Source organism: Kwoniella mangroviensis (assembly GCF_000507465.2).
Source record: "Kwoniella mangroviensis CBS 8507 chromosome 1 map unlocalized Ctg01, whole genome shotgun sequence".
In the NCBI taxonomy this organism is placed as follows: Eukaryota; Fungi; Basidiomycota; class Tremellomycetes; order Tremellales; family Cryptococcaceae; genus Kwoniella; species Kwoniella mangrovensis.
In genome coordinates, this window is record NW_027062533.1 from 3,390,087 (window position 1) to 3,403,061 (window position 12,975).

The following is a 12,975-nucleotide window of genomic DNA, read 5'->3' on the forward strand; positions in this document are numbered from 1 at the left end:
GACCGATTTGCACGTTTTGTGTATTTCTTTCAGATCCAATCATAATTTCGTTTTGAAACTTTCCAGGTTCTCCAATCGCACGACTTCACCATCATCCGCTATGATCTTGTATCGCACTAGAAGTACAGGGAGAACAGGCCTCGTGATCAGTGATGAGTCGTGCTTCCAGATGTGAGGTGTGTATATATGTAGGAGAACAAACTCACCAATACGCCATGCACCCTGTTCCTGGGGTCTGATAGAAGTGAAGTATACAGTCCCTGCGCCTATCGTTCCAACATATCATGTATTATCAGCTTTTTGTCCGTGATTCGACCGGCAAACGGTTGACAGCTGAACTCGTCAGACATACCTTTATCACCCCTTACTCTGAAGCTGAGATCCACTCTACCTTGCATCAAATTTATCTACAACAATCTGTCAGTTACGAGCACAGATCTCCGAAGAGATAGCTTAACTCACAGTTCCGGAGATCCAAGGTTGACCGAGAGCTATCGTACATAATTATACGCATTTATCAGCTGAAGATTAATTACGTCTGGGCTAAGTTCAGCTGAACGGTGTCGTACTCACCCCACCAGTTTTCTACTAATCTTACGTTCTCACCCAAAACTGATATAACCTCTTTCGAATTTCGCAGTTGAAATGTCACCTGACGTAGGACCGAAGAGGCGAGACGTTCTGCAGAAATTGAGGTAGGTCATGATCAGCTGATCATACCAGGGATCTGTGATGTAATTTCTTTCCGGTTGAAGGAGCAAGCGTTGTTGTAGAAGTCAAAGATCATGATATGGCATGATTGAGATAAATATCAAAGACAGTGGTCGAGAACACTACTCACCTGCGTTGGTAGCATGTAGTAGGAACGCACCCCATCCCAGTCCCAGTAGTCCCAGAGCAATGACTGATCCAGCCGATGACAAAGTCAGCTGACAGCAAAATTCTGAAGGAAGATTGGTGTTGCTCACCAAAAGGCAATTTATTCTATTCCCAAGCGACACGATTAGCTCGAACCATCTTTTAACGGAGATGAAGGATTTTGTAAGCTGACTCACCCCAGCCTTGGGTAAGTCTCTATCACCCGGCCGTTCATAAATCAATCGAGGCCTACTCGGTCCACTGAAAGCCTCCTCCCCTTGACCTGAACTGGTGAATCTAGGTTCTTCTACACGTTTACGCTGATAACCCGACGTAGGGGGTGGCATACCCCTCGAAGCTTCCGGTGAATCATAAGTGGTCCTGGGGGAAGATTTAGATGAGAACGTTGTGGGTTCGGCTGTGGATTTGGGTTTGAGTGTCGAGGTGGTGGAATTGTGTCGGATTGAGAGAGGTGTCGGACGAAGGAATGGACGGGGAGACAGGTGCGGACGTAAGGTTGAGAGTGGGACTATCGAGCGCATGGTGTTTACAGTACCTGTCCGTGTCGATAACTCAAGGACTGGCAAAGTCAGAGTCACAATAAGGAGTTGTTCTACCTGATTATCCCAGTCAGTGAATGAGAAAAAGTTGGGACCTTTGAGTGTCTCGAGTCTCTTGATCGATTCCACCCGGCAAAAAACACTTGACCAACAACCGAACTTGCCACATTCACACTCATCACTCACATCCACCAGAGCTTATCTCAGTGGCCCATTTTAGGATCCATGTCCCCCTGCAACGCGTAGTGGACAAATGTTGGCCTGGTCAAACATTACTCTCACTCTTCCTCATACAAGTTTACATATATACCTATACAAAAAATCAGTCACTTACAATGAGCGCACAAGATTTCGAATTGGATCCAGTCGGTATGTATTAGCTTGACCCATTTAATGCTCTAATCAGCTGATATACTGCACGTTGTCTCTCATACAGACCTTCCCGAGGAACTCGCTACGGAGCTTCGTACAGGTATGTCCTCCTTGCTGAGCTATCTAACTTGTGACCAGAAAAGACCTTCTGTCAGTACAGCTGATGTATGTCCTTTTCGGCTTGCAGAGGAAGGAAACAAGAATGTTCGACAGGCTCGGTTCTTCGCCAGGGAGACACAAGCTTATTTGGAGCATTTACGATCGAAAGTCAAGAAGATTGAGAGATTCTGGTTGACTGCTTTGGTAAGACTCATATACTCTTGGGGGTATATATTATTAACCACAGGAAATTATCTTATATCTGATTGATTTATGCTGTATGTAGCTCAACCACACTCAACTTGCCGCTGCTACTACCTCGAAAGAAGATAGACATGCTCTTTCGTTCCTAGAAGATATCGAGTTGATCCAGGAGGAGAATGATTTCAGACCTTTCGAACTGCAGTTTGTAAGTCATGCCGTATGCTTCAGTGGAAACAACAGGGGTATGAGGAGAATGTGATTGGCTTTACAAGGTAGATTAGCTGGACGTAGAAATTGAGAGCGAGGAAGCGAGATGTGAGAGTGTCGGTGACCTGATGGTGAACGAGGGGCGAGGTGAGGAAAGGCAGTAGACCAGCCAAGCTGATTGCAGCGATACTGATACCCCTTGTTCCCGCCTGTAGCACTTCAAAGAAAACCCCTACTTCACCAACACCGTCCTCTCCAAGAAGTACTCCTTACCTAACGGAGTCGAACCTGCCCCTAAGGATGGCACCATAACAGAAGAACTGAGGAATTTTTTAGAAAACGAGGAATTAGAACCATCAGTGAGCCACTATTCTCCCAAAGTTCTCCAGGAAGTGTCAGGCTAATGCATATCGTGTATGATGTAGAGCATTAAAATCGATTGGAAATCTGATGAGGTGAATTTACCCAAGAAACAACCTAGATTAGTCCAAGGACATGATCACGATCATGATGATCCTAACCATGTTCATCATGATGATGAAGATGAAGGGTACGAAGGCGATTTGGGCTCGTTCTTCTTATATTTCGAACTTGCCGATGATCCTTTCATGGTGAGTGGGGGTTTCGGCTCGGGCTCGAACTCAACGGACACAGTCATCTTACACCTCTTTACGCTTCGCCTGGTTGTCATATATCATTTTGCGATATATGAGGGAATAATGAATGGCTAATTGACGTGTACATTTCACAGCTCGGGGATGCAATCAAATCGCAGTTTTTACCAGAAGCATTTGCCTATTTCGAAGATAGAGGTGAAAGCTCCCCTGGTGCTGAGTTCGGAATGGATTCGGATCTCGACGAAGATGATGATGATGAGTTGGATGAGGAGAGTGATGAGGATGAAAATGCCGAGATTGACTTGGAAGATGAAGAGGAGGAAATCCCAAAGAAGAAGCGAAAATTGGGAAAGAATGGTAAATAAGGGGAAGGCGAGACGATGTGATTTCAGGTCATGAATGACCAGATCAACGTAGGTGTATGCGATACTATCAATCGGCTCAACGTACGGTGTGATACCGTATATTGCTCGTAATCAATAAATTGTATATAGGAGACTGCCAAAATGCAATGCATATTCATATTCATAACATATCAACATATCGAAAATGGCATAAACTGGCATCGTTGATATTGTACTGCGAATTCGTGCGATGCACTTCTATCGAGCAGTCATGTTTGATCTGAAGGGAGAGATTTGCATCAGCAAGAATATATGAAGGATAAGATACCAAGCAAGACGTACCTATTCAAATAAGCAATTTTATGCCTCTCTTCCAACCATTTAAACACATCCGATTGACCTTCCAAAACACCCAGAATCTCCCTTGCGATCCTCTGATCTCTCGATACACCCCCTTTTCTACCTTTCTCAGAAGCTTTCAATAACCACGCGATACCCTGTCTGGTACGTTGTCTTTCTGTGAGTGCTCGAGGGGTGAGGATCGTCTTGGCTGATTTACGCATAGAGAGGATTTTGATTGAGGGGGAAGAGGAGATGATGGCTTGTTTTAGGAGGGGTTGAGGAGGGAGGGAGGTTGATTGATTTCTATATACAGAGAGCGTAGGATAGTCAGTACGATGATATGTTTATCGATGCTCGATTATTTCATGAGGAGAAGTGATAAGAGGAGAATCCCTCTGCCCGCAACGTCCTATCATCGCACCTCGTTCCCTTCTGACTTTATATTCCCACATAAAGCTTTTATATCTCTTATGTCTTCACATCCCATTCAAGAAACAAATAAAGTTGATAAGGAATCGTCAAAGGTTACTCACAACATCGTCAATATCCTACTGACCATCTTCTGCGCCTCATCCTTCTTACCATCCTTCATCAGGCAATTTGTAAACAGATCTATCGTGGGATCAGCTTTGGGTGGTATAGAGTGTACATCATATCCTCTTGTGGCAGTCTGAGACTCTGAGGTGATAGGAGCAGGGGCGAAGTGGGAAGATGAAGAGGAAGAGGAAGAGGAAGCTAGGAGATCACGAAGGGGTGAGAAGCCCGATTGAGCAGGGGCGGTGGGTGGTTCAACGAGTGATCGTGCTGATGTGACAAATGTCCTTCGGAACGCGGTTAGGGGAGTGCGGAGGGACATGCTGATGTATGTGGTTGTGTATTACAGTAGACAGTATGGAATGAAATTATCAAGAATAGCGAATGTCTTCAGTTTGGTATTTTCGTTGTTGCAGCTGCCCAAAATTCCCTGATATCCCCTCGCAAATCTAATTTCCCACGGTCGCATCATGAAAAAAGTTGAAAATCACTCGTCACTTGGTCCACCCCTGGTCGATACTACCATACTACAAAAGTATCTCAAACTGCTACTTGTTGTCTATACATACATACCTATACATAATCTAGTGAACTCACTCGCAACATGGCCAAAAGGACATCCGAGGCTGCCGACTTACCGGCCGCCAAATCAGCTGCCAAGGGACAGGAGACAGCTCGATCACCCGCTGTTCGAGATGTCGATGAGGAGATGGGTGAATTCGAGGACAAGTGGGAGGACGAGTATGAGAGTGAGGGAGAGGTCGTAGACGCTGAAGCGGAGGGTGATGGTGAGTGATGACTTTTCTAAGACTTATCGTGCTTGACTTGGATACTTGTGGTCATGACTTTCGCAAGATCATCTTTCGGAAGAGCTCCTTCAACTATTGCGCTCGGGTCGTTCACCTTATCAAGATGAATGACCAAACGTAACGTCTAAGAGAGGTCATAATTGAGCTGATTAATAACCTTTTAACACCTTATAGACGATTTCACACCTGCTCAGGAAGATTCCGCCCCACCTCCAGCACCTACCAAAACCTACCTTCCTGGAACAGCCATAGAATCCGACGAACATCTTGTACCTGACAACTCTGTCTATCTCGCCTTACATTCCCTTTCTTACTCTTGGCCATGTCTCTCCTTCGATGTGCTAAAAGACAACCTCGGTTCTGATCGTGCTACATTCCCACATACCTCATGGATCGTCACCGGAACACAGGCAGGGGAAGTACCCGGACAAGGAAGTAAAGCCAAGGACGAAGTGGTAATTATGAAACTTGGAAACTTATCGAAAACTCAACATGATGATGATTCCGATGACGACGAAGAAGAAGAAGACGATGAGGGAAACGACGAAGATGCCACATTGGATTTCTTGACAATACCTCACATCGGTTCAGTCAACCGTATCAGAGCTGCTCCTGCCCCAGCGGGAAACAGTCTACCTGAACCATATCACGTAGCGACGTTTTCAGAAACTGGTAAAGTGAATATATTCGATGTTAGACCTTATATAGACACATTATCTGGAGATTCAAGTAAACCTCGTCAGAAAACTCCTATACATACTATAACCAATCATGGAAGATCGGAAGGATTCGCTGTAGAATGGGGTAAAACAGGTTTGTTAACTGGAGATATCGATAAGAAGATTTACTTGACTACTATAACACCAACTGGATTTAATACCTCACCTCAACCTTATTTATCGCATACTTCGTCAGTAGAAGATCTTCAATGGTCACCTAACGAAGCTACCGTCTTCGCATCGGCATCAGCAGATAGGACAGTGAGAGTATGGGATATTAGAGCAAAAGGTAGAAAATCGGTCGTATCGGTACAAGCTCATAGAGAAGATGTTAATGTGATTTCATGGAATAAAGGTGTAGAATACTTGTTAGTATCGGGTGGTGATGATGGTGAATTGAACGTATGGGATTTAAGAATGTTTAATAAAGGGTGAGTAACAACTCGTCTTAATACTGGTCCTACACCCACTTTTACAATGACTGACAATTTTTTGCTGATCTTCATTTCGCGATCTAGCCAACCAACCCCCGTCGCCAACTTCTCATGGCATCAGGCACCCATAACATCCGTCGAGTGGCACCCTACCGATACTTCCGTCTTTGGCGCATCGGGCTCAGACGACCAATTGACTTTATGGGATCTATCCGTCGAACCTGACGAAGATGAATCGCCCAATAACGCCATAGTCAAATCTGCAGATGGATCTGACATCCCCAACGTCCCTCCTCAATTGCTGTTTGTACATCAAGGTCAGAAAGATACGAAAGAAATTCACTGGCATCCTCAAATCCCTGGTATGGTATTGAGTACGGCTAGTGATGGATTTAACGTGTTCAAGACTATCTCTTGTTAAATGATGCTCGTAGATCTGTGGGAGTGGTTTTGGTGATTAGTGATTGATGATATTGAATCACCTCGGACACACTACAATAGAACATGCTCTCAGTCCAAGCACATTGCCATACTTTGCTTTCATTGCATACCATGGATAAATTCCGATTTAGTGTATTATCATTCTAATTTTCCTGATACATTCATAATGCATGATAGTATTCTTTTGTGCTTATCATCTTCTAACATGCATTGACATGACACAGACTAGACATAGTATATATTTGATTCCTTCACTCCTGATGGAAATGAAGTGGTCCTATTCCGCCTTACGCGGATGAAAAGAAGAATGGGAGCTTGGTACCGACTCTCCTTCTATATTGGATGTATTCATCCCCGAAGAACTTGACCAGCCACTTCTCTTCGTCTATAGAGCCCAAATCAGCTGAGAGTCATATTCAGTCTGTGTATACGATGGACTGAGCTTACCGACTATTCGTCTGGAGAAGAATCTACTCAAAACCACCACGAACCCAATCGTAGTTACCACATTCCCTAACAGGAGTTGAGAGAATACGGCCCAGTAGAAAAATCCAGTGTAGGAAGGATGACGTGACCACCTACATCAAATAGAGTCAGCTTGAGTACAATTGTGATTTAGGAGCGGACAGTTAGACTCACGAGTATAGTCCATGGGTGATGAGTGTATGATCATCGTGTTTCTTACTTTTCACTATATGCGAGAAAGACTGGGCGGCTTGGATCATAGCTGTTGATCTGATTATCTGAGCACCGATCATCACTATCACGACTACAAATTAATCGATCAGCTATCTACATGTCGGAGCTGAAATGATTAGCTGACTCACTGATTGCAAGTAAAGGAGTTGAATTCCGCTTAGAATCGAATTTTGACGGGAAGAAGTAAGATGAGATGAAGTATTCTGCTAAACCCACGGCATGAGCTACATGGTACTGAGTGGTATTGTTGAGTAAGAAAGCTGAAAATATGAATGACAGTATCAGCTGATGATCGCCAGACGAGGTCCGAAAGCTGACTTACCGTCCACAGATACTTTCAGAGGGTTCCATCCGGCGGTAGTGTAGAACTCCAATAAATGGAAGGTAGACACAGCAGCCAGGTATATGCCCAATTGTGGTCTAGCCCAACTTCCTGCCAACAGATCTAATACCCTTCTCGAAGCTAGAGAGAGCGACGATCCGACTATAGCGCCTAGAACGGTAGCTATGACCGCTACGGCGAGCAGAGTATTGGGCAATGTCCCCCTCGCGTTGTATTGGTCAGTCTTGGGCATGGACAGCTGGATAGGTACAGGTGCAGGTGAGCCCGCTAGGGGGGTCGACGAGGTCATATCGGATATAGCAGGTGAAGTGGATGCTGTGGGTGGACTGGGAGCAGCGAGATGTCCATTGGGTGCAGGAGTGGGCAGTCGTGAGACTTCTGGCGAAGGCGTTGGTGAGGATGATAGAGATGGGATGGGCGTAGCGTCGACTGGTCCGCTCATCTTGTATCGCAAGTATTTGATGGTACCTTACTTTTTCACTAAGAAAAAGAGTGAAAGATTGCTAGCGATCGTTGTTCATGCTATAATACATAGATGCTATATATATGCTATATCCCATCTGAAATAGTCGAACAAAAGGAAAAACACACTGATGCGACACGGAGAACAATAAGACACAAAATCTGGAGACCCCACCTCCGTCTGTTCCTGTTTTAGGCATCCGACACAGGTTAAATGCAGCTAATGACAAGCCTATTGTAAACCCCCGTTGACGCGCCTGATCCATTCAATGTTATTCCTTTTCACTTTCATGTTGATGTTTTCTTCCAACATTTGGGCTACTTGATCCGTTAAGACCAAATCATACAAGGGTAACCCCTCACGCCAACTCGCCCTTTCGAGGGACATCAACCTATAATTGACCCATCCTGCGAAAAAAGTCCGGGAAAAAGCCAAGATGGACCAGGAAGTATCGGTATGTGCCTTCGCTTCCAGTCAAATTGTTTATGCTATTTCATGCTGATAAGTCGTAGTCATCCCAGCTTCGAAACGCATTGCACGAGGTAATACAGCTACGTCAAGCAGAGATAGAGTGAGCATCTACGGTCAAAATTATCATTGAAGGGCAGCATACTGATATAAAGAACTGAAATCAGCGAAATAATACCTAAACATGCCGATTCGCTGAAAGAGCTTTACTTGATGCTTGAACCTAGGCGGAAAAGGTCAGAAGATTTCCCACCAATAGGAGAAGAAGATGCTTTAGATGAGAACGTAGTGGAAGAGGGATTTCAGCAATGGAAAGAACGTTATGAATTGGGAGAAGGGTATGTATATTTCGGAACCTTGTCACTGACCGAGAGATGACTGATCTCAGTGATAGATCAAGTATATCGAGTCTAATATTACCCTCATTACCACCCGTATCTCCCCCTGCAACATCTACCGTATTTCCTGATGAGGTTCCGACAGATCAGCAAACGGAAACTTCCACTTCTTCCAAATCACCTTTCCCTCCTTCAGGTGTATCACAAGATCGTCCTATCGCTCCCATCAAATCTCCCAAAGCCCAAAAACCATTCGTGCCGTTATTACTATCTCCTTCACCTCCTCCAGATGACTCTGAACCTTCAATGGGAATTGCGATGGATCAAATACAACCTCGACCTCGGTTAATACCCAGCACATCCTTTGCTCCTCCAGCAAAATTGGAAGTACCAGAATGGATTCCAGTGGACAACTATCATCCTGCTGAACTGCCAGACACATCACCCAAGATTTTCATGCCATTAGAAACGGATTATGCCTCTCAATTACCCAGATTACCTCCTTTACCCCCTCAGATACGTCAGGTCCAGGGTCAGGGGCCAGCGAAGAAACGAATCAAGTTGAATGACTCGGTCGATCTGTATAAGCTTCAAGTTTCCTTTACGCTCAATCCACTCAGCGGGTCATTATCGAAATCTAGTAAATGCGTTTTAACGAATGATTGGAAAATTGCTCTAAATGAGATGAGACATGTTCGAGCGATGGAGAGGATAGAGACCAAGAAGAATGAGAATAGATGGAGTTTACGACAACCTAAGAAACTCAGAACGTTGCCTGTTCCTAAATCTCATTGGGATTTCTTGTTGGAAGAGATGGAATGGATGAGAGTCGATTTCAACGAAGAAAGAAAATGGAAGTTGATACAAGCGAGAGAGTTCGCCTATCAGGTTGTTGAATGGCATTTATCAACTGAGGAAGAGAAAGCAAAGTTGATGGTTGGCAATAGAGGTTGGGGTAAATCAAATGATCAGCCTATACCTGGACATTCGGGAAATAGAGAAACGAACATACAGATCGATGGACAACAGGGACAGGGACAGTTGGAAGTGCCGAATACCTCAGCTGAAGATGATGATGTTGAGATGTTGATTGGTCGAGAAGAAGACTCGCCTGCGGAGGAAGGTGTCGCAGGAGCTGAAGTACTGGAAAGTATAGATGAGATGAAAGAAGTCCAAGATGAAGTGGTGAAGAAGGAGAACGAAGATGTGGAGATGGGTGAAGATGCTGATGCAGACGGGGAGGAAGATGCGGATGGAGAGCCAGATGATGGTGGGACTGCTGATGCGGATGGAGAGGAGGAAGATGCAGAGGGTGAGGAAGATGTGGAAGGTGAAGCTGAGGATGTAGGGGAAGATGTGGTGGGACTCGATGGTAAGTGTCTGAAGCGATAATTCTAGCTGCCAGCTGACAATGTACCGTAGACATCGACAATGCAGATGAAAGTGATCGGGAAGCCTCGGAAGTGCGGCGAGATACTGTCTTGCCTAATGGACTGGTGATAAATAAACGATTCGCAAACGTCGAAGAACTCGTTGCCGCTCGAAAACCCTTATTGGACCTCTCCTTCACTTCTACCACCGTTGACCTCGACTCGCTTCCTCAACTGACTGCTGCCTCGACCAACACCGAAGATCTGGCTGAACCTCAGACACCCCCCTCACTCGTTGATTTGTTCCCAGACCTAGCCGTATACCAAGGTCCTCAGCCACCTAGTGAAGACAAACCTACCCGCCGGCTGGATGAAGGGCAAACGAATGGTTATCGTATCGCCCACACCTCACGTATCATGGACATCCGACCGATTCTTGTTTCCACTTTACAACCTGCGAAAAACGCCCCTGACGGTGTATGGGATATCCACGAGGGCCCTTACTTTGAAGATCCTAAAAGCTCGACCGATGTGAACCCGACAGTCGTAGCTGCTACATCCAGTGTATTTTATGGTCGAGGTATAAGACCTTTGGATTCGATGAGACCGCCTGAACAACCTAAACCACCCGCTCAGCATCTTCGTGCTCAACTGGTATGGAGTCAAGAAGACGATGAACATCTGCTTAAACTCGTAGCGACCTATCCTTTCCATTGGCAGCTTATCGCTGATTCGTTTAATACGGAGAAAGTCAATATACCTACCGAGAAACGATCGGCGTATGAATGCTGGGAGAGATGGTACTATACTTACAGTGATGGCAAAGACAAGCTGAAAAAGGCTGAAGCTCTGGCCCAAGCATCTGCCTCTGTTGCCCCCACACCCAGTGGAGATCCGACCACAGCCGCTACTCCCACTGCTGCACCCCCATCGGGCACGACCACTCCCGCTCCTTTTCCTCCTACTTCTGCGATCCCACCTTCCACCGCTGCATCAAGTCGTCCGGGAAATCAAACTCCTCAATCTGCTGGTCCTCAACAAACTCCTGTCACCGGCATCTCAGTGCCTTCTCTTCCTACACCCACCCCTGGATCCGCCGCTACTGCCTCGCAAGCGCCTGGTACTGCTGGTGCAGGAACACCGTTGCCCGAAGGAGCGCCGCCTCCTCCAGGTATGTCGAAGAGGGATAGACAAGCTGCCAAGCCTAGATATGAAGGAACGAAGAGTTCAATCAGGCATCAAGCGATCTACGATGCGGCTAGAAAGCTGAATAGGCGGAGAGAGGCCAACAAGACCAAGACAGGTGGTAAGTGCATTGATACATTCGGTCAGAAGAGGATGTCGTTGACCGGTGAGATCCCATGTTAGTCAAGGACCAACCAAAGAAGATCATCAATGTTCATGAATCACACGCTAGCTACCTCATGTCATCCATCTCTACCCCTTGGGAATTAGTGGAAACGAAGTATCAACGAGATGTCCAGGCTATGCAACAACGGCAACAACGAGCTATGCAAGAGCAGCAGAGGCAGATAGCCCTGCGACAGCAAATGATGCAACAGCAACAACAAGCCGCACAGGCTGCTCAGCAAGCTCAACAGCAGCAAGCTGCTCAAGGTCAACAACAATCTCAACAGCAGACTGTCCCCCAGCCTGGTCAGCCACAACCTCAAGGACAAGGACAACCTATCCAACCTACCCCTCAGCCACAAAATCAACAGCCTCAAATGCGTCCGCCTCCCAATGCACCTGTCCGAATGGGACCCAATGGCCAACCTATGCCGAACATGGCTCCAAGTCAACAACAATTGCTCAACGCCGTTGTAGCTGCGAATGCAGTGAACAGACAGAATGTCAATGCTGTACCTGGACAGGGTAACGTACGACCCAATCCGCAACAACAGCAGCAACAGCAGCAGCAGCAAGTTCAGCAGGGCCCGACAATACAGGTCCAACAGCAAATGCAACTTCTACAAGCTCAGCAAATAGCAGCTACACAAGCGCAATTGCGTGCAGCTCAGCAAGCTCAACTTCAAGCTCAAGCGCAGGCTCAAGTGCAGGGTCGAATGAGTCAATCTCCGTACAATCAACATGGTACACCATTACCCAATGGTGATCCATCTATGGCTAACTCTTCGCCGGCGATGACACAGGCTTCACCACAACAACGTGTACCATCTGGACAACCTGTTCCTCAACATCTCCGAGTAGCCAGTGCAGGAAGTCAAGGTTCACCTCAGATGTCTAGTCCAATCCCTGTCCAACATGGTGTACAGGCACCTCAAATCAACAATGCGGCGATGCAGCAGATCATAGCTCAGCTCGCTGCTAATGGACAACAGGCGAATCCCGAACAGATCAGAGCGTTGATGATGAGGAATGTAAGTGAACCGCATATCGTATACAGTATGTCGAGATGCGAAGTACAAGCTGACGATTGAATTGTGGCTTGTGATAGGCTCAAATGCAAGCTGCCGCTCAAGTTCAAGCTCAAGTTGCAGCTGCTCAACAGCAGGGTCAAGTGAATCCAGGTACACCTCAGATGGGTATGCAGGGAGTTGTGAGTAATAATAAGACTGGCAGCGAGAGGGACGATAAGCTCACTCAATTTGATTTGGGTGTATAGCAACATTTCGCCAGATCACCTAGTATCCAGAATAATCAGATCCAAGCTAGAAACAGTCCCAAACCGAATCAACAGAATCAGAATCAAGGTTAGATAAGATGCTGCGGGAGAAGTGAGGGTATACTTTT

The 12,975-nt window shown here is 46.1% G+C and overlaps 6 protein-coding genes across 6 annotated transcripts; 3 read left to right on the forward strand and 3 right to left on the reverse strand.

Annotated features, from left to right (window-relative positions):
* Positions 1-39: 39 nt before the first annotated feature.
* I203_101260 (uncharacterized protein) lies at positions 40-1,400 on the reverse strand (the record flags this gene model as incomplete). Its single annotated transcript, XM_065516848.1, has 8 exons — positions 40-116; positions 207-266; positions 353-407; positions 463-491; positions 574-681; positions 842-904; positions 969-984; positions 1,056-1,400. 8 exons carry the CDS (start codon positions 1,398-1,400, stop codon positions 40-42), a joined length of 753 nt encoding a protein of 250 aa, XP_065373666.1.
* A 353-nt stretch (positions 1,401-1,753) lies between these two features.
* I203_101261 (uncharacterized protein) lies at positions 1,754-3,282 on the forward strand (the record flags this gene model as incomplete). Its single annotated transcript, XM_019146214.1, has 7 exons — positions 1,754-1,787; positions 1,855-1,890; positions 1,978-2,093; positions 2,176-2,298; positions 2,516-2,659; positions 2,726-2,911; positions 3,052-3,282. 7 exons carry the CDS (start codon positions 1,754-1,756, stop codon positions 3,280-3,282), a joined length of 870 nt encoding a protein of 289 aa, XP_019004773.1.
* A 237-nt stretch (positions 3,283-3,519) lies between these two features.
* I203_101262 (mitochondrial 37S ribosomal protein uS7m) lies at positions 3,520-4,459 on the reverse strand (the record flags this gene model as incomplete). The annotated part of the gene is made up of 3 exons (XM_019146215.1): positions 3,520-3,541; positions 3,604-3,906; positions 4,137-4,459. The coding sequence occupies 3 exons, from the start codon at positions 4,457-4,459 to the stop codon at positions 3,520-3,522; spliced, it is 648 nt and encodes a 215-aa protein (XP_019004774.1).
* A 282-nt stretch (positions 4,460-4,741) lies between these two features.
* Positions 4,742-6,520, forward strand: I203_101263 (uncharacterized protein; the record flags this gene model as incomplete). Its single annotated transcript, XM_019146216.1, has 3 exons — positions 4,742-4,925; positions 5,121-6,096; positions 6,184-6,520. The coding sequence occupies 3 exons, from the start codon at positions 4,742-4,744 to the stop codon at positions 6,518-6,520; spliced, it is 1,497 nt and encodes a 498-aa protein (XP_019004775.1).
* Positions 6,521-6,827: 307 nt separating this feature from the next.
* I203_101264 (uncharacterized protein) lies at positions 6,828-8,024 on the reverse strand (the record flags this gene model as incomplete). The annotated part of the gene is made up of 5 exons (XM_019146217.1): positions 6,828-6,925; positions 6,988-7,118; positions 7,180-7,309; positions 7,368-7,499; positions 7,562-8,024. 5 exons carry the CDS (start codon positions 8,022-8,024, stop codon positions 6,828-6,830), a joined length of 954 nt encoding a protein of 317 aa, XP_019004776.1.
* Positions 8,025-8,481: 457 nt separating this feature from the next.
* I203_101265 (uncharacterized protein) lies at positions 8,482-12,940 on the forward strand (the record flags this gene model as incomplete). The annotated part of the gene is made up of 8 exons (XM_019146218.1): positions 8,482-8,499; positions 8,558-8,616; positions 8,681-8,851; positions 8,908-10,223; positions 10,274-11,527; positions 11,590-12,602; positions 12,680-12,781; positions 12,848-12,940. The coding sequence occupies 8 exons, from the start codon at positions 8,482-8,484 to the stop codon at positions 12,938-12,940; spliced, it is 4,026 nt and encodes a 1,341-aa protein (XP_019004777.1).
* Positions 12,941-12,975: the final 35 nt, after the last annotated feature.